Source organism: Melanostigma gelatinosum, assembly GCF_949748355.1.
Source record: "Melanostigma gelatinosum genome assembly, chromosome: 4".
Lineage (NCBI taxonomy): Eukaryota > Metazoa > Chordata > Actinopteri > Perciformes > Zoarcidae > Melanostigma > Melanostigma gelatinosum.
Genome location: NC_136637.1, coordinates 8218106 through 8245035, shown reverse-complemented (window position 1 = coordinate 8245035; position 26930 = coordinate 8218106). Strand labels below are relative to the sequence as shown.

The following is a 26930-nucleotide window of genomic DNA, read 5'->3' as shown; positions in this document are numbered from 1 at the left end:
GAAAACAAAAAAAAGACGGCTCCTTCTCTGACTTATAGTTTGTGCACGACACAAACACCTCGCCGTTCTGATTTTGTATTCTCACCCCCCCCCCCCTCCTCCTCCCCTCCCCCCCTCTGCCCGTTGTTCCCGTTCTCTTTCACAATCATTCACAGACGGACAACTCGACACAAAATAAGAGAGCTGGATAAAAATATGAGGTAAGAAAGTGGTTTGATTATAGATCATGCAGAACATGCAAAACAGCAACAAACAAAAAAAAACACACAGGGAAGGAGAAAGTAGGGAAAAAAATAGGTGTGTGCAGTGAAATGAAAAAAAAAAAAAAAAGACTTGCACAGCTTTGCGTCTTTGGTTATAAAGTAGGTCGAACCATTTTCACAGCTTTTCATCCCCCAGAACAAACCCCTAAATTCATTTCTGTATTTTGTTTGGACTAAGAAAGTCTAGAAAAAAAAAAAAGTAATTTAATAGATTTCTTTATGGAAACATCCCATCACATCTTAACAACAGGTGCTCCTCCTGTACAAACCCTCCTTTCTCGATACTTTACAAAATATACATTCAACCTGGATTTCACCTAATGTAAGCTCGGCTTTAGTGTTAGCACTATTTCATGAGAACATTTTCGGTTATGGAACTTATTGCCTACTTTATTGAGATCTAGTTGCTGCGATGAGACAACCAAATGTAATACCTGACAGTTTCTAAAATACCAAAAAGACCAAAGAGAAAAGTTTTTTTATCTTTTTTTGTTAATAAGTATATCCATGACATTGTTCATTTACATTATGAAAATAGCAGCCCTGAAATAAATAAATGCAAATACTAAAACTGAAATGAAGAAAAAAAAAAAAAAGTATTATGATTTATGTCAAAGTATGGTGGCTCTGAGAAAACAACGCAAGCTTTTTGTTGCAGCATATAACGAAGCCGAGGCACCCGCCGGCTTCCTGCTCCTCTCTCGGGGGGGGGGGGGGAAATCCTCTCCCCCACGGCTCCCTGGCCTCTTCCAGCCCTGGAGCGATGTGGGGGTCAGGGATATTGGGAGGAGGGACCCTGCCGGATGTCAGGGTTGCACCACCCCACTTCCACCACTTGTTGCCCCAACAAATCGAGCTCCACCGAGCCCGTCGACCTCGTCCTCCTGCACAAGAACAACATGCAGTTTTTCTCGGTGTGCACCGGCTCCCCTGCCGACCGCGGGGACAGAATAAGACTTTGAGGGGTCGTAAATGTCTTCATTATGTGAAGCCCGGCGACGAGCGCGCATCGAAAGCATGGCGCTTGGTAGCAAACGAAAATGTTGTGGATTTCCTCAAATGGAGCATATTGAACGCAGACTCAAGCCTTTTTGCTTTATGAAGCTAAGGGGACGGTAGCAGTTGTCTTTACTGACGGGATCTTCCACTCCTGTCCATGGGAGGTGTGTGTTTGAGTGCGTGTATTTCGGGGGGAGGGGAAACGAGGATCACGCCGAGGTGATGTTGGGCTGATGGGGGACGCTCTGACTCCCCTCGTGGTGAGCCACGGGGCCGTTGTTGTTGTCGTTTGCGACGTGTTGCTGCGGAGGCGTGCTGCTGCCCTGGTTGAGCTGACTGGACACCTGGCCCAGCTGATCCGTGTTGGCCAGCGACTTCAGCACGGCGTTCTCGCGCTCCAACATAGAGTTCCTCTCGTACAGCTCCTTGATCTGCTCCTTCAACACCTCCACCTCCTCACGAACAGCATACATCAGGTGGCTCTTCACCAAGTCCTGAAACAGAAGAAAAAGGGAAACTAAAATTAGAAGACAAACGACAGCAGATTCCATCCTCAAACAAAAAGGAACACATGACATCTCTGAATTTAAAGTGGGCTCTTTTTTTTAGCAACATCTTCAGCGCTGACGCCTCATTTCCGTGTCTCACCATTGCTTGCTCAATCTTGTTATCGATAGCGACGACGCTGGCACCGGATGCACTGTGGCGACAAAAGAAGAAGAAAGAGTTACCACAACATGCCAATCTCACGTCGACCACACACTTCAGATTGATATCCATGTTCCATGACAAAGATGACCTCAGAGGATTTCACTGGTGCACAAGAAGTAAACAAAACACATTCTGATTAGTAGATTAACGGTCAAAAATGTAAAAACTCCCATCATGTTTTAGTGCTCTTGACTTGGAGACACTTGTGACGAAACTTAACCAGCTGTAAATCTCCAATAAGACAAGCAGAGATTTAGGCGCCTCTCATGACGTCTTTCACCAGTAAAACCAGGTGTTCACCTTCAACGTAATACTATGACGCCTGCGTCGCGTGTGACTCACATTCTGATCAAACACACGTGGACACGGAATGAAATAAGTGGCACAGCAGTTCTCCAACGGGATCTTTAAACATTTAAAAAGGGAAGTAAAATGCCCAAAAAGAAGCGCTGCTTCACCAACACATTTACACTCAAATCCGTCCGTGCAGAAACAGCAGCAGGAACCCTGATAATAAAAATACTTCGCCGCGGTGATACGAGCGTGTATCAACGCATGACTACACCACGGTGAAAACAGATCGGTCTCCTGCACGAGTTACGTTCCGGGTGCGGCTGATGTCACCATCAGCGATCCGTTTTCATTGTAAACCTCATTCTTCTCCACTCTGTTATAATAACATGTTGTTGTGTGCTGGAGACGCGTGAAGCCTCCACGCCGCGCCTGTGTGCGTCCCGCGTTGTAAACACGTTTCCAAATCCCTTCAGAAGCAGCGCAACATTTGGGTTTCTACCCCCCCCCCCCCTCTAAAGGAAAGAAAGGACAGAAAACACGTCTCCCGCTTCACACACGAAACACGAACAACTTACTGAACCAAGCCAAAGACCCGCGTACATTAAAGATGCCCACGGTTAAATAGTCTTTATCTTTATAGATCTTTATCCGTAAACGTGTTCTTGCACAATCACCGCCCTGCTCGGATGTGGATGCAAAAACAAAACAAAAAGGACCGAAGCGTCCTCGAGCCGCTAGACGGAGCTCTGACCACGAGTCCGGGATGTGAGGGAGCTTCATGCACACATTAGGATGTTTGGAAGAAGTTTAGTGCGGAAACACTTAACCCGGGTTACAATGTGGAGAAAACATGTTTCCTGGAGCGAGCCATCCTAAATCCACACACGTTACAGTAATAGAGGGTTAAAGCAAGGTACGCTAAATAGCAACTGTGCCTTTTATATTAAATAATTCATATTTTTTTCCATGTTTCGAAAGACTCGATACACGTTTTGAGTCTTTCGAAACATGGAAACAAATATCCCGTGTGCGTAAAATTGGTGGAGAATACAGGGAACGTCTTCAATAGTATGAACCAACCTCACTGAGGACATATGCATTTAAAATATTACAATATAAAAAGATGAGCGTTGAGATTCACAACATGGTGACCGACAACATGACGAGGGAGCCCCAGCGCGTGAGGGTCAGCACGTAGTAGGCTACAGACAGCTGAGAGACAAAAACACGTCAGATACGCAGAACACAGCGCAAACACGCGGATTGGATTTCAATCACGTCCACTGTGACACGAAAGACTTATCTGGACATGGCCGAGTTAAATGCCTTCAGTCCAAAGGCGTGTGTGTTTAAGTCTGGTTTCCGATTCAAGAGGTACCACAATGCACATAACCCAAAACATGTGGATCCAACAGGACACGCGAGCAACAACAATGTGCAGAGCATGCACCCACATATTGCACCAAGCACATATGAAAGTCAACTGATCCGATAGTAAAGCACACATGGCAGAGACTGTATATGAAGTGCATTACCTGGCACAGCGTGCTCGGTAAGACATCGGACGTCCCGGTGGTGACGTTACCGGTGAGCAGGGCAGACTGTAGTTCATTTTGCAGCGCATTTTTTTCCTGATTGTCCTTAAAAGTTTCTGCCGTAAGCTTCTTTCTTATTTTACTTCACTGAGCGTCGACACGCGAGTGCGTCATGTATGCACTGGCGCAGAGTGCATGTTAAATCCACGGCTCGGTCACATGGTGCGAAAACTAAAAGGGGGGCGGAGTTCTCTCTCTCGCTCTCCTGGATTCTTGTGAGACAGCGAGATCCTTCTTGTGGCACTGGCACCTCTGCGTCACTCAGCGTCACTCTGTGGCACGCATCGTCACACAGCGTCCCTCTCTGTCTCTCAGCGTCCCTCTCTGTCACTCAGCGTCCCTCTCTGTCACTCAGCGTCCCTCTCTGTCAGTTCAGCGGAAAGATTCAGCTGTGGCACGCGAGCATAGTTCGGCAATTGTCAAGAAGCTGCGGAGCTGAGGGGGCGGAGCCACATTTCCTGAGACATTTCCTGAGAACACCCGTTGTTGTTACGACAGATCAACTTCCATAAATCAGTTTTATGATTTTAGTTGAGTCACAGGAGCCCCCTGTTCTCTGTATGCATCCTTAGAGTAAGTACGTTGTACTTTTTTGTTTCTCATTCATTTTATTTCAGTATGATTTTGCTGCTTATGCAACAAAATGGAACATAATACACTTTCCAAATTATTACTTTTATAGTCACTTACAACAATCGGCTAAAATAATGAAAATAAATCATCCGTTTTAGAATCATTTAAAAGTATATATTAAAATTAAGACATAAAATGTCCAATCCAAAAATACATGTTTGAAAATATCTTCACTCTTCCTCTGCTTATATGTATATGTATGTCAGTAGGACCAATGGATCAATAAAACACGTATTGCTTTTCATCTACGAGCGGCGTCGGTGTGAGATATGTGCAAAAGACAAGAAACACGCGTCAACTAAAGGTTTACTTACAGCTAAAGATTTGGACGCTACATGTGTTAAATGCCATTTCCTACTTGTGTTAAATAAACGTAGTTGAACTGTTATGGAAGTCATCACAATATATAGCACAACATATAAAAAGCAGATAAACACCGACGCCGCTCGTAGATGAAAAGCAATACGTGTTTTATTGATCCATTGGTCCTACTGACATACATATACATAATAAGCAGAGGAAGAGTGAAGATATTTTCATTATTTTAGCCGATTGTTGTAAGTGACTATAAAAGTAATAATTTGGAAAGTGTATTATGTTCCATTTTGTTGCATAAGCAGCAAAATCATACTGAAATAAAATGAATGAGAAACAAAAAAGTACAACGTACTTACTCTAAGGATGCATACAGAGAACAGGGGGCTCCTGTGACTCAACTAAAATCATAAAACTGATTTATGGAAGTTGATCTGTCGTAACAACAACGGGTGTTCTCAGGAAATGTCTCAGGAAATGTGGCTCCGCCCCCTCAGCTCCGCAGCTTCTTGACAATTGCCGAACTATGCTCGCGTGCCACAGCTGAATCTTTCCGCTGAACTGACAGAGAGGGACGCTGAGTGACAGAGAGGGACGCTGAGTGACAGAGAGGGACGCTGAGTGACAGAGAGGGACGCTGTGTGACGCTGCGTGCCACAGACTGACGCGTGCCACAAGAAGGATCTCGGCCCTGCTGGGATTCTTTGACAGATGACATTATTCACTTCGACCCCCTGAGGCTGAGGACACCTTATTAAACTTATTTTTTTTTAAGAAAAGTCGATTGAGATGGTTCATGTTTTCATACGCTGTATATGATAGAAGCTCAAATTCAAATTTGACTAATGCAAGTTTCTATAAGTCACATTGATATTAAAGTAAACACCACTGTAGATCATGCCGGATCCACTGGATTCACAAGCTTTGCATTGTAGTTGAATTTGTAATGCAGAGCAGCAAGGCAAATCAACTTCCAAATGTCCACTCATTTAAATCCTCGTTGAATCTAGCTTGTCAAGTGAATGGAAGATCTGGCCTAAAAACAACAAGAAATGTTGGAGACAAAACAAATTAACTAATTTGTTGCCATTCAGCATCCAAGGAACACAAAGCAGAATGGACATTTTATTCAAGGAAGACATGTGGTGCTTTATATAAGGACCACTTGCCGTGTTCACCTCAACATGGGCCTTACTCACAGACTGCAGCGGAGCAGTCCCCCCCCCAAACAAAGTCTCCAGGACCACAAGGCAGCACATTCCAACTTTGGACACCTCCGGCCTCGAGGCCATCTGTGTCAGAGCCACCATTACGCTGTTACAACACACAGTCAAGCTCTTCACTGAGGCGCAGTTATCCAAACGGTCCAGTTTCTGGATCGATGCGGACTAAAGTGAGCTTTTTTTCCATCACCGGCTTATCTCCCGTACCTGCTCACACACCGGAAGCAGCAGGAAGGTGAACTTTATCCCTTCAATGTAAATATTACTTTATGTCATCTATCAAATCTAATGTGTGCTCCATTAAAGCACAGATGCAGCGGCACACGTCGCTGTCACAAAGCATACCAACACTCTCTGTGGGGCGGCAGCTGAACAAATTAGACCTCAGTCTAATGTGATCCCCCCCCGCGGTAAGTGTATTTCAAAACAATAGCTGGAGGGTGGGGGCTGTAACAACATAGCTGGAGGGTGGGGGCTGTAAGAACATAGCTGGAGGGTGGGGGCTGTAAGAACAGAGGGGTCCCCTCACTGATGTTCTCTTTCCGATGCCTTCTTTTTTTGGGGGGGTAAGATGCAGTTCAGCTGCTTCGCCAGACAAGGTCGGCAGAGGCTCCAGTTAGTTGTGACACAAAGCTTCAGTGAAAACGAACAGAGCGGCTTCAGGCAAGAGCGGTTCAGTCATGACTTTCCGAAATGATCACAACGGATTCATTGTTGTGGCATAAATCAACTAGAAGCTGCTCTCGTTATTTCTGTAATGAGACAAACTCGTCGTCGCCCTGACCCTTGTGCACGAGTAGTAACTTTCGGTAATCTCACTCAGCGGTGTCGGACAAATGCTATAAATGAGCATTGGTTCAGAGAACTGAAAGTGGCTCCTCTTACTGAAAAGGTCATAACAACTGTCGGATCCTGAACCCTCTCAAATACTGATGACCCTCTCTGATGACAAAGGGATCAGGATGTTTTGCATGAGTGTTTTCTCTTCAGCTGAGAGACCATCACGTTCACCAATCAGACAAATTAGATCACAGCAGCAGACACATCAAGTTCATCTCATCTCAACACGTTTCTAAAAACTGGAAGTCCTTCAAGTGCTCAGGGAAAAAAGGACAGATCAAGTGGATAAGATCAATCTTTCTCTTGTGCAGTGGGTGAGAGTAAAATTCTCATTTGCATTGTGAAATGTGAGAAACTAGAAACCTAAAACGACATCAACATGCTTGTCATGATCCAATTTAATGACCTGAAACCAGAGTACGACAAGAAAGCAATACAGGAGGGATACTTGGTATTGGGTGACGCACACTTGAAATGCCCCGTGACGTCTGAAATTTGCATATTGCACTGAAATAGTCCCAAAACACCTTCAAGCAACAGTGACGATTGGGGAAGTATGTAAAGATGTGCCCGAGCACATTTTCTCGGATGGCGCATTGTTGGGACTTGTCGTCTTGAACGGTGAGTTCATACTGTAGATTCAAACAGCGTGAACTGTAGACTGACTAATACTGACTAATCAATGAGTCGACTCAATATTTCTTCAGCTTCAGATTGAAAAAACTACATGTTTTAGATAACACAGGAGTCTAAGTGCTACAGTACATTTTCATGACGCAATCAAAAGCCCCAAACGGCTCTAAAATAAACCTTGTGAATGAGACGGCTTTGTCAATTTTCACACTCTTAATAGTATTATTTCGTCATACCAATATATCTTTTTAAATCTTTAAAGCTGGACACAAGATCAGGGCGTACATCGTTTGCAGTGTAAAATGTCTGAGATTGTATCTTTCACGTGTACAGTAGTGGTGAGTAAAGCCATCGTTAAACCAACGTGCTTGTCAGGACGCAAATGAACGACCCCCGAGTACAACAAGCGAGAAACAAGTACTGGAAATTCTCCATGAAGATGGAAACTTGTACATTGCACTGAAATAGTCACAAACCAAAGAATCCTGAGTCCAACCACTTCTGTCCTTGTTGCACTGGAATGCTTCAAACAATGGTGACAATTGCAGGATGTTCAAAGTTAGTATGTGCCTCTGAACACTTTTCAAATGCTGGATTGTTGGGATGTGTCGTCCACATGAAGGGTGGTCCAGACTGACACAATGGAGACTAAACTAAATAAGACAGACCTACACAGAGCCCTTGTCTGGAGAGTTTCTTGTCTGGTTTATTTGTCCAGCATTAACTCAAAGACTCATGAGTAGGTGTGTCCGCTGCCAACGAGCTTCCTTGTAAACACGCCGCAGGAACTGTCCCATGCGGACCCGTGCCTGTTACATAATCCCCAGACTTGGGCAAAAACATCTCAACTCTGCATGTGTCCCGATGTGACGTACCGAGAGCCCATCGGCCCGTCTTCCCTTAAGACACCGCTAGCAGACCACTTGGTGGATGAACCGGACGCCAGGGAGCATGAGAACGAATCGAGGCCCCCGGGGACCCAATACAAATGAGATCTGTATTAATGAGAAAGCGGACCATCGTTCTACTTCTCTTACAGCTGACGAGATGATAAAGAGCCACAGTGTAACGGGTCACTGCCTCAAACCAGACCTTCAGGCCGCACCATGTGCCTCCATATCATGTTTTACAACTTTTCCCCTTCGCCTCCCTGAGTGATTTGAGCTTGTGCCACTTGTTTGGCTCAACTTGGATTAGGACCTCGCTGGAATGTGTTGAAAGTAATAGTGTTACTCCGGAGGCTTTAATGGGAAAATCCTGGCACCTCAGTGTTAACGAGCCTTTGTATTCAACAGAGCATTTATCACGGGATCAAGGACTTAGCCTCATTTGGTCTTCCTCTCTGAAGTGCAGGGATTGGGTCACACTGATGTCATTCGGCAAAAACACCAGGCCTGATGGATGTCTCAGCTGCTGTATTTCACTCTGGCTTTCACATAGCTTGAGCTTCAATCGTACGACACGGGGAAGATACGGCTTGAAAGTTATCTTAAAGATTAGAAACGGGGTTGTGTGGCCTGAAGTAAAAATTGAAATAGAGTCAGATGTCAAATGCAAAACTCGCTCTGCGCTCATCAGGTCTGCCTTTGACCATGTGTGGTCCAGAGGAGGGGTTTAACGGCCACCAGTGGACGCCTATGGTTATATTAAGTATCTCCCAGGCGTGAATGCCTCTTACTGACAGAGTGTGAAGCAAGACGATTACTAAGAAAGAGGTGTGTGTGCTCAGCAGACCTTTCCCGTATAAATAAAGGTCAGAACGTCAGCAACGTTTCTAAAGATAATGCTGACAGGACGAAAACCTTCAGACAGTGTCGTCTTTGAGACGAGAGCTCTGTTACGCAAGCGGAGAAAATTCTTTGTTGGTTACGATTGCCATGAATCAATTCCTCCCTGCATCTAAAAAGAAAGGCCTCGTTAAACTTGAGATCAGAGCTCTGCACCATGTCAAGTCTCGTCACGTCCATCAAGGCTCTGAAGTTAGGGATTTCGCTGGAGGGGGGGGCTCAGTAATCCGTTCCAAATGATGTACTTACGGTTGTATGTGCTTTTAAGAAAGACCCTGAAATGTAATTGGGCTAGGTTATCTGAGGATACGCCCCACGGCCTGTTGGCAACTACAAAGTGTGTTTTTGGGGGTTCGTTGTTCATTTGTATCGAGGGAGGATGACTACAGTCTGTGCCATGAAAAAAAAAAGGCCCATTTGGTTTGAAAATCCATAAACAGATGTTGAATAAACTTGTGATATTTTCTTTATAAAGCGCCAAAGACAGTCACTTGAGCGGTTCTTTCCTTTTGGCATATCATGAGTGAAACGGCAGCTTTCCCACGTTTCAGCTTTCCTCCTCCTCCTCGTCTCAATAATGCGAAGTTTGTCTCTGTGTCATAAACGATGGCAGCATACCTGGTCTGGATCAAATAACTCTCCGGGGCCCGAGCGTGGGGCCACTAATCAAGTGTGTTCAGTTGGAATATAAATCTGCCTTTTCTTTATTGTCCATAATCATGAAGTTGATCATTGTGGGGCTGAGGGCAGTAAAAGGGCTGCTGCTGCGTTCGCTGGGACCAACCACGGCCTCACAATGTTTCCATTCAGCACACCGACAAATTGCTTTCCTGGAATGTTTACAAATGTAACTTGTAATTCAGTTCGGCTGAAATAAATTAATCTGGTCGCTTGTCGAGCTGTTAATAAGAGGAGATTTCAAGAGAGCTATATACGATCAAATAAGGGTCAATCGTATGTTGAGCTTGGGAACCGACCAACCCGTCGCTGTTTATCAGCCTTTAAACCTGTGGGGGGGGGGGAACACCGCATGGGAAGTTAAACAGTGGGAATGGGAAGAAAGAAATTGCAATAAAATACATTGTGTGCACAATTACATCAGGTTGCCATGTTGATCTTAATTAACTGATTAAATGTTTGGTCAATAAATAGCAGTAAATAGTGAAAGATGCCATAATATCATGTTTTCCATCATCAAAGACAGGAAACCAGAAAATAACCACATTTTAGCAGCTGGAGATGGTTGACATCTTTTTTTAAATAAAAAGACTATCGAGATAATTTATAAAAATAGATTTTTATTTTACAATGTTACTATGTACAGATGTGACAAAAGCATTTTGTTCCTCAGTATTCATGTGACCTCACTCTGTCATTTATTTTGTACACAACTAAATCGTTCCACATTTACAAACCTGAGAAACTCAGATTTTGTAAATAGACTTCTCATGCAGTCTTTGAAATTAATTTAGATTATTAGCAAGCTCTAAATCTTTTATTACCCTTATTTGAGCCCATAGTGGGGCAGCAGAACCGTAAAAAATAAACGGGTAAGCATGTTTTGATGATGACAACGTAGTAGAAACTTGCACAACACCAGTGATTGTGAAGAAAGTACAAGTGATCAGAGGACGCAGTGCCCAGCTGAGGCTTTACATTTTTCACAAAGCAATCATTTCCAGGAATGCTCCTTTATGCCCCCAAACTATTTATGTGCAATCCCCCCCCCCCACCTTCACTCTCAACAAGTCCAACCTTGCAGGAAAGTGAGCTCGGGACAAAGAGGGGTGGAATGAGGAGACTCCTTCAGGTTTACCGGTGGTTCGCTGAAAGGTTTTGAATAAAGCCGCGTTGTTAGTCACAGTGCCCACGGGCAAACTGGATGGGGGAACTCAACCACATACATTTCATCTTTTGCCAGCCGCGACACTACGCACTCGCTCAACTGCTACTGTTGAGCGACACAGACATCCACATCTCGTCTGTGGAAGAATATGGTCGTGTGGATGTTGGTACACGCTCATTCTGGACTCGTGACAGTTTCAGCTCTTGTATCCCACGAATGGTCGAGGATATTCACATGCCTCTCATCATGCAGGGTGTGTATTAATCAAAATACACATCGCTAATCTTTCTTTGATCACAACTGGGAAACAACAATTGGAAACAAAATCATCAGATCAGTTTTTTTGTCCCAAGAACGACCACGGATTACTAAAATACATCTAGCCGATTGAATCCTCTAGCTAGAAGAGACGTCACGGACAAATTTCAAATCAAAGTCGAAATGACTAATTTCCTGCAAATGTCCTCAAGAGTCCCAGCGTCCTGGGATTCAACCCTTCAACAATATGCCTTGGAGATACTTGATCAGGCAGTGCGATATAGTTGTAAATATGCAGACACTTTGACTCCAACGTTTGTTTGCCGCCGTTTGTTGGCAGCCATTTAAAGATCCCTGGCAGAGAGTCAAGATCTCAAACAGTCTCCGTGAGACACAGCACATGGGAACAAGTAGTGCTCGTGACTAATGTAGACCCCGGACACATTTACTCACAAATCAAAACCAACTGGCGTTACTCGACAGGTACTCGCATGTTTTTAAGATGATTAACAATCCATCGATTACTGTCAAATTTAATTTACTCCACAGAATGTTCTGTATCATAAGCAAATATTTCTGCACTCCATTTGATAGCAAACGGATGTGAAGTCCACAAAGACCATAGACTCATGAACTTGTGTCAGACGGGTCAATTAACTTCCATGTACAAATGATTTTTGTCCCTTTTTTTTGTCCAATTTCAAACTTTTTTTAGACCCAGAAGTAATGAAGGGATTGCAGCAGTATGTTCTCAGTATTGTTACCTTTGCACAGCCGTCCCTGCCTGGATAAACTCTATATCTGCTGTCGCCAGATAACCAGTCATAAACACTAATTCACCGGATATCGTAATGTTCTGATTACTTAATTTCAAGTCCACAGAAAAGGATTGTGCTGCAAATAATATGCTACACGAGTTACAGAAAAGGAGCAAACAATAGTGCGTCCTAGACACCCTGCTCATGTTGACATGTATTTCACAAGGTTTTCTTAAACATTATTTCCAAGGTAGAGCGCACTTCAGACCTAGCTATGTGGTTTAAATACTCTATATTCAAACTGTGAGAATACCCTGCATCATTTCCTAAAGCCATCTTTAAATCGCTGGTTTGCAAGTGTCACTAATTGACAAATGGTTTCTCCACTAATGGTTTTCCATTAGTCAATAAATCGGAGTCAGTAACCACCAGCTTCTCTTCAGAGAACATGACGTAATACAACACGGCCCCCGTCATGTTCTCTCATTGTGACGGGCTATTTGCAGTGCTGAGACCCCCCCCCCCCCCCGGCACGTCATAGGAGAGAAACCCGAGCACCGGACCCTCGTGACGGGCAGAATTTAGACGCTCAAAAGTGTCACAAAATGCACCGCGACACTTCCTTCAGTTCACCATGCATTGCACACTCGCAGCTGCTGAAATGTCCAGCATGAGTCATTTAATTCAGTAGTTGGTCTCAAAATGCCTTTTTGTTTTTTTTCTTTTAACGGCGGGGAGAAAGTAGAGATAGAGAGAAACAACGGTTCGTAACAATTAGGCTTCGAACGCAACAATGAAGCTGCTGATAGCAGAATGTTTTTGGTGAATTCTACAATCTTCATGTGATCACTTTTCAGTGAAATATGGCTTTTTACTTGCTTGCTTTTTAAAATCTCCCCACTTCTTGTAAATGTAGTGGTTCTTTAACACAAGCCTATCCACCACAAGGGAAAATCCTAATGTTGAAAACTATAATTGTACTTTTTGAAACATTCTTTATCAAATAAAAACATGCAAAGTGAGTGTAAAACATGCAAAGTGAGTGTAACACATGGGTATTGTCCCAAGACTTAATGAGATATGAGAGAGCGCAAGAGCGAGCACGAGAGCGAATCCACCAGGACAGAAACCTTAAGGATTGCCACTTCAATGTGCTAAACCAACATCTGGTTGATGCAACATGTTTTGTACTACAGAAATCTGTAAAACCCTGAACATTTATTTTTGCTAACAGCCAGGTGTCTGGTGGCGATTTTATCAATAACTAGTAATCCAAATGCTTGAACAGACTTAAAATTCGACAAAAGTGTTAATTTACAGCAAACAATGTCAAAGGTCACCAGCGATCAGGGAGGATCTGGCCAGGAAGTCATCTATTAACACTCATAAATTCACAAAAAGTCTAAAACTACTTGGCCAGACTGATTTGTAGAAGAGAAAGTGAACTCTGAACAGGGAGTCCTCCTGAGAGGAGATACGATTACGAACCACATCAAATATTCATCAGCTTTCAGGTAATTGCAGAGTTATCTAAAGGAGAAGCTGAGAGAAAAGCAGCGAATCTAAATCATGGAAATGGAGAATTAGAAAAGTAGGGGAAAACAGGGAGGCGTGGCAAGCCACCTCAAGTGTGTTTCTCAGTCCTTTACGTAGCACTGTGACAGTCCCCTGGCTTGTTTACTTGTACGAGTCTCTTTAATGCAACAGGTGCCTGGAGTAACAGTACAACTGCTCATTAAGATGCATTCGACAGAGCCTAAAGCTCAACACACAATAATTTACCGAATAAAAGTTACAATTCGTCGATTAGTCCATCAACAGAAGAGGAATTGGCAACTATTATGACAAGTGACTAATTGTTTTAGGGGGTTTTCTTTCAAGTAAATATGCCAAACGTTTGCTGGTTCCAGGTTTTCCACTGTGAGGATTTGGTGCTTTTCTTTGTGGTTCACGGTCGCAAACTGAATCCTTTTGGAACACTTTTGGACAACACACGATATTTGTGTTTTGTGCTCCCGTCACATTCACTCTGTGGCCTTGATCTTGACTGAAATATATCAGTCCTGCACCACAAAGGAAACAGCACAGTCATGGTTAGACGCAGAGAACTCAAAATGTATTTTGTGCAGTACAACACAAAGAAAAAAAAAAAAAAAAAAAGTTGAATTTCTTTGATAACTTCTTTTACAAAAAATGGGGAACAATGGAAGTTTCACTGACTTTTTGTCACGTGACTGTTGGTCTCAGCCGAGACCAACTTTTTCTGCATTTGTCGCACATTACCCGCCGGAAAGGTGAAAATCTGCAGATACTGACGGCGGACACAGCTTCTGCCTGTGATCAACGGTGTCGTTTTGGCCTTTTTATGCTCTTCTTTTCCGATCCCGCCGGCGGATTTTGGGGTTTAGCGGGTAGAAGTCGTCTTTACACAGCGCACGTTGCACACGCTGTCGGAAGTTGTTTTATTGCTGGAAGGAAATATTTAAGCGACGACAGTCAAATTACTTCCACCGTGTGTGAAAAGACAAGAAGCCGAATGTTGCTAGGTGGATATGCAAATTTAACCTTCTCCTCGATCCATAAAACATACAAAGTATGGTTTGCCAGAGTGTTGATTTAGGGAGACTTTGATGTGGACCTGAACAAATAAAGATCAGTAGCCTACAACGTCTGCCATAATCAAGCCGTGACATGTGGCCACACCAATGAAAACTTGTTTTTATCAGTCATTCGTAAAACGTATACATTGATATCGAGAGGCATCTTCGACTGAAAGATGCACAGGTTCTATTCAAATGAGAAATGATCAACTTGTGAAAGCGATGATTACATTACTTATTAAAAGCTGCCACTATTTAAATAACTTTGTCATATCATGACTGAGAATCTGTTTAAACAACCATATTTAGATTTGAATAATGTCACAATGTGTGCAGGATTTCCTTAGTTCTCTGCACTTTTATGAGTTCTGGACACAAGTCTTTGCAGTTAAACATAACTTTTGCAGTTCAAGAGCGTGAGTGCTTACACGTTGAGCAACCATCCTGCAAATAGATGCCAAAAAGTGTCTCTCACTCTCATGTTGGGCGAGTTGCCTGAAGCGAAGTCGTACTATGCTGTCAGATCTAAGAGGCCGTTCCCCGGTCTCATGATGTGTGCTTCACCAGGGATTTAGCAGCCAGGACATCTCGTCAATGGAGAAGCTTTGTTTGTGTCACGACTCTGAATGACACATGAAGAGCCTGTCATGGCAAACAACAAGAGCTATTTTGCAGCAGTATTCAAGATTTACGATACATACATTTGTTTAGAGACGGCAAATGTTTCCCCGAGCATAAAAATGGTCGTTCAAATCCTATTCTGTTACATGTTGTGTAATAACGACATAACCATGATGCTCCGGCTTCAGCAGAAGAGCAACTTATTAAAAAAAACAAGCATGTCCACAAATCCCCGTGTAAGCTGCTGCATAAACACGCGCTCCCTCGGGTCACTTGAGGAAAGCCTCTGCTTTCAAGGGAACAAATTAAATTCCCGCCCTTTAAAATAACGTTACAGGGCGGGGGCGGGGGGAAGAGAGCGAGAGCGACGATGTGACCTTCTGCATGGGGCCCAAACACTGCAGTCAGGCAAAGTCCCAGCTGTGCAGCTAACCACCACTGATAGCACAAGCCTGCCCACTCTCCTGTGGGGGAGAGAAGAGGGGCTTGTCTGGGTATTCATGACTCAACTTCAAAAACACCTCAGTAAATAAGATCACAGCTCAAGCTTCAGCAATGTTCTCCAACACCTCAGCAAAGACTAGCAAAAAATGTAAAGTCGGTGTAATTCGAGTGAAAATATGTCGAACCGATACGGGCATTCTCGTAAAGCAGAGGGTGTTCATTTCTGCTCGGTAACACATCACTGTTAGCGTGAGCACAGATGACTCGTAATTCAGGGTTCTGGGTTTCCTCGTCAGTCTGGAGCTACAAAGCCACACTATCTCAAGGCCGGGCTCAAGTTAATCGACTCTGCAGGTTAAATAAAGGGTCGAATTGGTTCCTGGAGCGTGACCCCGCGCCAACTGACGTTTGCCATACTGGCCCTCGGGTCTGTTTCCGTCTCGGCTCGTCAGCTGCTGTGTGATAACACTGGCCAGTCACTCTCCGGTGTTCTTCCCAGCTGTATTGCTGGTTGGACTGTGCATTCACGTCTCTGTGCAGATTCTTCAGACAACATACCGTACACTGGGTGTGTCTTTTGACAGTACATTGACTGCACACTAGGGCTGGGCGGTATACCGCTTTTAATTTTCCGTACGATATGAATTTTACATCTACCGTCATAGCCGAAAACAACTTCTGTCGCTTTTCAACAGGCAGCAAAATATATTGTTCGCCGCTAGGGGGCGCTACGATCGGAGCTAGTTGTCTTCACTGTATTGAGAGGGAACCCTACTCATGGTCATAACTTTTTAACAATTAACAACCCACAACTAACGCTCTTTAACAGGGCAAAACACCACGACACAACAGTTTGTGACAGATAAACAAGTTGTAGCACTAATAATTGTACATTTATAAAATTTCTCCGCCGAACTGCATGCTGGGTAAAGCTAGCTAACAGTCTGCTAACAGCTGGCAGAGGCTTTGTCGCGTCAGTAACGTTACATTAAAGGACAGGAAAGAGCGATGCAGGATGAACAAAGACTGAACAACAAACGGTATTTAGGTCAGACACTTATGCAACGCTGATTACCATAATATGTGTGGTATTTGTTATAAATATACGTTGGTGATAAGAAGCTGTACACGGGGGGGACTTTCTTCTTCCTCTTTAAATTCCATTGGTAGATCGCATACCGATCGTAGTGCGAGGGTAGTGCATACCGCCACCTACTGTTTATATTGCTGGGAAAATATCTCCATCATCAACTTTATTCAAGTTTCTCACAAAAAACTAAATGTTGTGAGATATAATTTGAACACCTCATGACAGCGTTATAATTTACCCTCATCTTTACCAAATAGAGCTTGAACACATCTTTAATGCAAGTCAATGCAACCTGCGTTAACGTTAAGTGTTAGCTCGGTTATAAGCTTGACTGAAAACGGAAATATAAGACGGTCATTGCCAATCGGCTGCCAATGGTTCAGCAAGTCTGTAACATCGGGAGGAAAGCCCTACTTTGCACTTCTCTAAAAGGTGCAGTATATTAATGTTTTACGAATACAGTTAAATCTTTTGCTTTTTTGCCATCTTATCAAATATTACATTTTTCACGGGACCTATGTTTCAGTGTCTTTGGTGACCTCTTAATCCCTTGAGTTGAACATCCCAGGGACTGTCCCACTGTCACACATGTTTGTTGTAATCCTACTTCAACGATAAAATGCCAACACTCCCTCCCGGTGTTTGCTGAGCCGCATTCATGAACAGCACGGGAATATTTTCCATTGTTCGGTGTTGTCCCGAGGAGGAAGCGATGGTAGCGAAGCGGCAGAGCAGAATGTAGGAATCAAAAACATGGTTGATAGAGTAAATATTAAATTAATATGCATGGTGAGAAACCATACATATCGATTCAAAAGTCAGGTTGACTCCACGGGGTTTTAAGTGCACTTCTTCTGTGAACACGTCGACAAGTTAAACGTAGAGGCTGACTCAGATGAAGAACACGGGAAGCACGAGCGTGTGAAAGTTCAGAATGAACAGTCCTCACACCTCACCGTCGTGCTAACCAGCAGGTCAACATACCTGCCCGTGGTCGTTATAGGGCTAAGAAAAGGCCGACAGAGTCGATTAGATTCGCAAATGAAAAGCTTCAAAAAGATGACAGGACTCCGGTTATCAAAATGACTACTTGAGTCAGCGTTTTTGCTCAAGATATGAAGTGACCGGAGTCTGATTCATGACACTATTATGTTCGACAAAAGGGTTATGAAAAGACTCATCTCCAAAGTCGTAGCAGTTACACAATAAACACTAAAACATAATTACAGGAAGATATTTGATGGAAATCAGGAGATGAATGATATCTGGACGAAGAAGAAGACGACTTCATTCAGCCACAATGACTCACGTCCCGTTCCCTTGTAAAAAAAAATGTATCTGCTCATTGTAAGACAGTGCAGGAGGTGGTGGTGGTGGTGGTGGGGGGGGGGCAGAGAGTGGTTCACAGGAAACGTGGGCTCTTGCAAAAAAAAAAAACAAAAAAAAAACTGCGCCTTTCTCAGCCGAAGACGGAAAAAACAAAAAGTAGCGTCGAGGTTTTTCATTGGGTGCGTCGATGTTAGATTAAACCAAACAGACATGACCCGAGTTGGCCTTCAGAGCAGGTTGTGCTGCTGATTGATAGAGATTCACTATTAATCTCTTAGAATATAGATGCAACAAAAAGTGGTATCAGTTCACTGTTCAAGTCATTTTTCAAGGAAATGGGATTTGTAGTTTTCTTTGTGATAGATTTTGTGATTGTGTCGAGACAAAGAAATGAGTTTTCGCCTTCAGTTCGGCAAACATCACCTTGGGCTGTAAGAAGTTGTGATGGAAATCTCTCACAATTATATAGAACAAACAAATAATCCGATAATCAAAAGAATAACTTATTACAACTGCCCATTTCCCATCTTAGACCAATACATTGAATATCTTCTCACAACTCTTCCAAGGATCAAAACCAAGAGATCCTTATAATTGCTCATGCTGTGTTCTTATGTTCATTGGAGAAATGCGGCATCCAGTAAGAACTGAATTGATCATCTTCTGTGTGTGGACTTTAATACCCAGAGTCAGTTAGGAAGAACTTTGGGAAAACACTCAGTCAGTGAATGGCAAATGAAAAAGACAATGAAGAAGAAAAAGCTCCCAGACCCTGGAGACGCCGAGAAGACGCCAAACATGGCCACCCCCTGAAATCGCTCATTCAGCCTTTCTTCAAAACTTGGAGCCTCTCTTCAACTCTCCCAGCCAATCCCACACTGTCATACCACCACACACACACACACACACACACACACACACACACACACACACACACACACACACACACACACACACACACACACACACACACACACACACACACACACACACACACACACACACACACACACACACACACACACACACACACACACACACAGAGAACAGTCACAAGCACCAGATCAGTAGACGACACCCATTGAAAGCGAGCGGGGAGCACAGAGAGAGGACGGATGACTCAAATGCAGCTGCCTGCCATGCTTTCCACACATCCTCATTACTCACTATTCAGTCATGTCGGAGCTCTGTGGGGCCGCGGGCTCTGAAGCCCTGTTGTTCAGCCCCTCGCTTCCCACTCGAGGAGACGGAATGGCTGAGACACACATCTCCACATTAGCCTATTTAGAGCTAAAGACATTTATACTCCACAGACTTACAGTCAAACTTCTTCTCCATACCTACAAACTAAGCTCTGATCTGGGGTCGGCCTTAAAAAGCATTCCTCTACAAAAATCACTTCATTTACTCCCCAAACGATTAGCATTTCCTTTCTTCTCCCCCGTCTTTATTGCTCTGAAACATACGTTTCCCCGCTGTACTTTCAGATGTATTATTGCTCATCATTAGCATAAGACAAACTCTGAGAGGAGAGCAGTTCTGCCCAGTGGTTCTCGCTCTTTCACTTCCTCAATTTTGCACGAGAATATCTGACTTTACTGTAAACCAACAGGGTTAGAGACACCAGCGTCGGAAATACATCAGATGAATTCTGAGGAAACTCTGAAGGGTGTCGTGTTGAACACACTTTTTGCCAGACGATTCAAACTGATTCAGGTCCATCGACACATCAACGATCATAGTGTGCACCATGCTGCAGTCATAAGCAACAGCACAGAGGGAGAGCTATCGGCTACAGGTGCTTCATTTGGATCAACTTCAACTTTCAACAAGGTTTTCATGGTGATCATTAAGGCTGCAACTAAACATTTGTTATATTATTAGTTTACTGTGTTGTCTTTAATACGTCAGAAACTAAAAACTGCCCATCACAAATTTCTCAAACAGGATGATGTCTTCAGACTGCTGGTTTTTGTGGCTAAAAGTTCAAAACCCCGCCATGGAATTGAGTTTACCATCACATATGAGCAGGAAAAGCAGCAACGGCTAACATCTGAGACGCTGGAACTGCGGGATGTTTGACGTTTACATGTCAAAAGGTCTAATTTGCGTTAAACGGATCTAAGAGCAACACTAAGACTGGTTTAACACTTCAGACCAGTCTAAAATCTCCCATGGTCAGTAATCCTAACTGTATGAAAAGTTCGTCATTAAGCTTCTGAAAACGCAGATGTCACCAATATTTGTGAACATCAAAAGTTGCAACACATACAGCGGAGCATTACTCAACCTCTCAGCTCAGCGTAGCCCACTCTACTCCATGTTCAAAGTACAGACCGGGTAACAAGGACAAATGACTTGGTGCTTACTTAACATGTTGCAAACACTCAAGAGGAGTCTAACCTGTTCTGTACTGAGACCATGTTGGGAAAAAAAGAAAAAGAAACAACAGTTTGCACACCGTGCTCGTTCCTGGAATAGCCTGCGACTGATTCAACGGCTTCCAGGACAAAGTGAGCCAAAAGTGAGCCACCAGCAGCGTGGCTGTTTACTTGCTTTTGCAGGTCCACTCTAATTGGAAGTGATCCCCTGACCACATCTTGCTGAGATAACAGGGCGAGTCCTGCTGTGCTAACGTATTCAACCACTTTGCCTCTTCATCTGATCTTTGAAATTTTAGAAACATATAACAAACCCGACATGTTTCAAAATCAAACACACTTCAACGTACAGTGAACTTTCACTCAAATGTAAAAGCAGAGAGGAGAGTTTTGTCTGTCAACTCATTCTTTCTCTCCGGGTTGATTAAACTAGAAAAGACAATCATGTGAACGGGGTAGCAAAAAATTGCAGCAGTTTAGAAGCAGAGCGCGAGAGTGTTAAGGCCTCAGTTAGGGAGTGTCCCACAATCACAGTCATTCAGGGCTCCTGGAATGTATCCCCTGGAAGTTCAGGCAGGTCAGCTATCTGTGGAAAATAAGCTGCTCCCTTGTTTCCAGGCACCAAACTACAACCCCCAACACACACACACGCCCCATCCCAAAACTGACTCTCCATCCCACCCTGTCCTCACTCCCTCCCCCTTTGTGTTTAACTGCCAAGAGATAGAAATGGAAGGATGGCAAGTACAAGCACCGAAGACGTGTGTATTCAGACTAACCAAACTTTTGACAATGTTCCGTCACTCAACTCTCTGCACTGAAAAACAAGATTAAACTTTAAAGTCATGAGGATAAAACTCTGTTCACCTCCCCAGCATTCAACCCTAATGATTGTTCAACTGAACAAAAGGATTGTTCAAACTAATCTTGTGGTTATTCGAGTTTCCACAACAGCGTGACGACTTCATTTGTTGGCTATCAAGACTTGTTGACGTTTGTCAACTTGGCAGCTGGTTTACGTCCCTTTTGTTGGACCAGAGTTCATCGGCTTGTTTGCCGATACGAGCGGCAGTCTTTTAATCTGGCAGAAACAAAATAAAGTTCATGAAAACATTTTTGTGCGGTTTGAATCACCACACTGACGAGGAACAATGACCTCCCACCAGGCTCTCTTCAACAGCCAAAAAGCAGACTGTGGCTGAACTAGGTCTCTCAAGTGTGAATGTGTAGCCTACATGGGTCAGGGTGATGTTTAAAAGGCGACAGGCAAAACTTCTCATCACCCGCGGAAGACGTTCACTTGCTCCAACATCACTTCAGACTGCATTTGTCTTCGCTGCTACAATTAAGACACAGCTGTTCTTCAGCTTGGTGAATGTAATGTGTGATGGATGTATCTGTGCCAGGGGCAGGCAGCTTTATCTCTTTACTTGAGAGACACAGCACGCTGACCAGAGACGCTAACCATCGCATGCCCAGCGGAAATCATTCCAATCTCGCAACTCCACAGCGCTTTGTTCCACTTCTCCTACATCACGCGCCTCTAACTCAAAACAGAACCACACAATGAAACTTGGAAGAGATTCCTCGACGAGGCTCAGCTCGTGCGCCTCGGACAAGACTTTGTAAATCTGTGTCCCATTAGATTGGTTTTCCAAGAAATATGTTTTTTTTTGGTCCTCGCAGAGATTTAGGAGTTGACAAGGAATTTGAATTACAACTGATGTACAAAAGTTTGGTGTAAAGTGATCAACAAACAAAACCATCCAGAAGGTTTCGGCCATATCCAGTTTGGTGTTGACTCAACTTGCAGCCATGCGGTTTAACTTATCTTTCTGAAACATGGTTACAAAGTGTGGCTGAAGCACCACTGAATATGTAGCAATTTTGTTGCAAATCGGACGACACAAAAAACTGGAACCTAAATTATAGCAGCCCTATGTGGGACCCTATTTCACACAGCATTTTCTTTTTTTAAACTTATGACAAGTGTGCAGTTTCAAGTATCTAAAATGTACAATCTTGTGGAAAAAAAAATAAGGAAATGTGCAGAGAAGAAGAAGATGTAAACCCATCACAGGTCAGCAACAAAGCAACAGTTTGTTGAACTGATGTGTTAACAGGGACTCGTCTGAGAGCCACGGCAGAGGGCAGACATCTTCCCGCTGATTCAGCCGGGCTGTGTCATCGCTGCCACGGACACAGATAGCCTACCATCAGTGCAACAGTTTGTTTTTGCGCCCGTCTGTCTGTCCTCTCTACCTCCCTGTTCGTCCTGTCCTGCTGCCAGCATCACTATAGAGACACAGACAGCCACTGATGTCACTCCTCTTTCTAACACACACACACACACACACACACAAAATCATCAGTGACAACACACACACACGTTTTTGCCCTCAGCACACAATCAACCCATGTGTTATGCTGCTGGAATAAAGTCTGTCGGTAAACAATGACTTGCCTCAGGAATAACTAGACAGAAAAACACAAACACCTCCTCCTCTAGCTGTCTACCTTTCACAACGACCACTGAAGAACAGAACAGAGCACACGGATAAGCACTGAGGTATGAATCAAATCAATTCAGGATAGACAATGCACGCGTGTGTGTGTGTCTCCTCGGCTTGCTTGCAATGCCAAAGAGCGGCAACACTTCAGCAAAAGCTGTGCGACGCCCATCTGACAAACCCTTCAAATAGCTACAGTGTTCACATTAGAAGAGCACAGTAGGAGAGTGAAGTACCGTTGGTATTTACAAGGTATAAAGTTGGGAGGCTGGGATCGCCAGGGCAGGGCAAGTTGACTAACAGTCTCTCCTAGACAGACAGGAGAAGAAGAAAAACGGCTACATTTGGACAGTTATTCCCTTCTCGGCTACCGTGTCTGTTATAACTTATCCACATGCTTTGTAATGCCCCTTTAACACAAACCGTCTGTATGGTTGAATGGAGGCTTGAGGGAGGAGGATGTGGGTTTTGTGAAGTTACTATGCATTGTTTTGTGGGTTGCCCATCATTGACAAAGACAGAATATCCTGTGTCTGCCCATTTATATTGGCTCACTATACCTCTAATACCTCCTTCCTCTCAATGTACAACTTCACACTTAGACACGGAATTAAAAAAGAAGCGCTTTGTTTCATTGATCCTTAAATACAACCAATCATTTTACAGTTAGTGTGCCTTATTTTGGCACTGGGAGAGGCGTTCTCCACAGCTTGGTGTATGACCACAGTGCAGAAGAATGCAACGAGGTTGTTTAATATGAGGGAAAACTTCCAGATACACACATACTACCTCCAACAATGTATCAGTGCTGCTCCAGGTTATGGTTGCTCATAGATTTAGGCAAAGCGATAAATACTATAATACTGCTTGATCGCCCACATCTGAACAAAAAAAAATTAAAAAAGCGGAATCATTTCACATATTTGTATTATACCCTCTTACCTGTCCTCATCCATTGTAATATGGATGCCAAACAGGCTGTTGACAGCAGGACTGGGCAGATTGAGGCCCCCGCCGATGAAAGGCATGACACCGTCTTTCCCTGCCACCACAATGGACCGGTTATCTTCTGTCTGGTAACTGAAGATGGAGGGAAGGCCTGTTGTTGCTCCTCCGTGGGCTCCGTAGGGCATGACAAGTCCTCCTGTGCCCGGCGTCTGACTTTGCACTCCTGGAGGGGTGATGGTGGTACTGGGCACTGTGGCAGGTGCGTTCTGGACACCGCTGTGGGAGGTGGTGGAAGGTGCAGGGGCTGCTCCTAACCCTCCTGAAGGCTGAGTCTGGCCCGCATGCTGCTGTTGGCCACTTCCTGGGAGGATGGGTGCCATGGCTGATGTATTCCCTACTTGCAGCAGGAGACCCTGGGCTGAGGCTGCCTCTCCACCAAGCCCTTGGGCTCCTGGACCAGCAGGGGTGATTAGAGGCGATGGTACCTGGCTAGTTGAAGGCCCCACGGGGAGAGCAGACATGGGAAGGTTCTGAGCGCTTGAGACAAAGTGCTGCTGACTATAGTCCGGCTGACCAGTTGAGAGGCCAGTAGGATGAGTAGAATAGGCAAACTGCTGGGCCTGCATGGCAGGAGGCATAACGGGAGTCTTCTGATGTACGGCACCGGGGTGCACACCATTGAGGCTGTTCGAGAGGAAGTTCTGGGGAGCAACAGGCTGCATATTGACCTGAGCCTGTTGTCGTTGCTGCGATGCTGTAGTTGTATACCCCGTGGGCTGGAAGGCACTTGCTCCGCTCCCTACCTGTGGAGCCAAGCTGTAGCCTTGCTGCAGAAGCTCTAAAGGGTGAGGGTGGACAGGGTGGTGCGCGGTGGAGTAGCCACTGTCCGTGGTGTTCTCCAAAGTCTGTGCAGAAAAAGCACTGCTAGTGACCACAGAGTTACTGGTGGGCCCGAGCCCACTGTCCCGGTCTATACTGTGATCGAGGGTCACAGTTGGCTTCATGCTATCCACAGTTCGATTAACATTTGAATCAGAATCTCTCTCGTAGAACTCAGTGCACGTCCACCTTCCCCGTCTGAAGGGTTCTCCAGTGCCATGGTCAAGTTTAATGACCCTGAAACGGGAAATACAGGTGCTGTTCATGGGTGTGTGCATTACACTGGTGGAAATAGTGGCAGTGGGCACTGGATTGATGACTGACGGATGGGTGGCTGAGCTCGGGACAAAGGGTTGAGTTGTAGCTGGCACAGGCCCTCCTAAATGATGTGGAGTGGCACGACCAGTGCCTATACTTTTATAAGAGAGTCCCCCGTTTACAGGGGCCGTGGTGGGCGGCTGAGCCTCCTGATGCTCCCCTACGTTGTTTAAGGTTTCCTCGGAAGAACTCCGCTCACATGCACCTAGGTCGGCCCGACCGACGTCAAATATTTCCGACGACACGTCCTCTGTCCGGGACTCGTCCGGATCGTCGAGGCTTTCGGTGTCTTCAGTGATGCTGCTGGCCGCCACCTGAGCCTGCGTTACGCTCGTGATCTGGAAGCAACTTTTCTTCTTCGCCGGCATTTTTGACATGTTCACTACCTGTGTAAAGTCTGTCTTCTTCCAGATGAAACAAAGTGCTGGACTCAATGTCCTGCGAAAGTAACTCACAGCCGAGGGATGTGACACAGACACGTACAATCACAGGACATTTCCATTCCGTTCCTCTTCCTCCCTCTTGTCGGAGAAAAGTGTCACAACCGAAGCCAGACCCCTACAAACTCCCGAAACGGTCCGCGGTGTGCGGTCTGAGCACGCTGGTGACTGGTGCTCCTATTCCGGCCTCTCTCTGACACCCGGTCGGCCTTCCCCGTGTCCCGACTGCGGAGTTGCAAACAGGCCCTTGTCAAAGTTCTTGTTCCGCTGCTGCCACCGGTACTTTAGTCTGAGGCGGGCCCGGTCCCAGCCCACTCTTCTCTCTCAGCTCTCTGTATTGATCACCGACTAGCTAAGTTAGCTAGTTCCCCCTACCTCGGTACCAGCATGTGAGAAATCATGATGTAAACAAATCCATTATCTTTCCAAAAAAAAAAAAAAGAGTATATAATCCAGCGATAGACGGAGAAAACCTCTCAAAGTCTGAGAAGTTTTGCTTCTCGTCGTGTGGACAGCTCACTTTTGGCAGCTGCTCATAGCAGCTAGCTGACAGATAACCACTTTACCACAGCGGCAGAAAGCTAACGCGGAGCTAACTCCTGCCTGCCGCTCTCCGGACCCAACCACTCGACAAGATGGCAAGAGCGAAGTGCATCCTGGGTATTGAGGTCAAACTAGTTTTCTGTTATCTCAAAAAATAAATATATACAAGTCAACAACGCCACAGACGTATGTCTTATGGTCCACCCATGACGTTGTTGTTGCTGTATTTAATTGTAAAATAACGTAGTTAGTATTACGTGAATAAATTGTCTCTGAACTATCGCTGTCGCCGACGTCACTTCCGGTTAACGCACCACCCGGTATAAGCAGGAAAGAGTTCACCAGAAGTCGGCAGACGTTAGTTATTGGCTGATGTAGGTTTTATAATTTGGAGAATATACATTCAGATAACCTCATTAATTAAAAATACAGTTGAACAAGTATGCATTTGTATTTACTCTTGCTTATGATGCAGTCATAATCTGAAACTATTTATATTTAAAAAGACCATAGAACATCTGTTGCTTGACAGAAGAAATTTTTCGGCTTTTGGAAACATCTTTTTTTAACTGATCTATGTTGCCCGGGATTAAAGTCTGACAAATTTTTTCAATCAACTAAGTCATAATCCTAATGCTTACTAGGCATAATTTTTCTTAACGAAGATGACAT

The 26930-nt window shown here is 44.4% G+C and overlaps 1 protein-coding gene across 1 annotated transcript; it reads right to left on the bottom strand.

Moving 5' to 3' along the window:
• Nucleotides 1–133: 133 nt before the first annotated feature.
• Nucleotides 134–26329, bottom strand: tsc22d2 (TSC22 domain family 2). Its single transcript, XM_079267839.1, has 3 exons — nucleotides 24073–26329; nucleotides 1911–1962; nucleotides 134–1756 (listed from the first exon to the last, which is right to left on the bottom strand). The coding sequence occupies exons 1-3, from the start codon at nucleotides 25650–25652 to the stop codon at nucleotides 1472–1474; spliced, it is 1917 nt and encodes a 638-aa protein (XP_079123965.1). The 5' UTR covers nucleotides 25653–26329; the 3' UTR covers nucleotides 134–1471.
• Nucleotides 26330–26930: the final 601 nt, after the last annotated feature.

Bases quoted from the DNA above. Each gene is read 5' to 3' on its own strand.
- tsc22d2 (XM_079267839.1), bottom strand. From the start codon at position 25,652: ATGTCAAAAATGCCGGCGAAGAAGAAAAGTTGCTTCCAGATCACGAGC. The intron at 1,963-24,072 runs GTAAGAGGGTAT...TTGTCGCCACAG, and splicing joins ATTACAATGGATGAGGACAG to TGCATCCGGTGCCAGCGTCG. The intron at 1,757-1,910 runs GTGAGACACGGA...CTTCTGTTTCAG, and splicing joins ACAAGATTGAGCAAGCAATG to GACTTGGTGAAGAGCCACCT.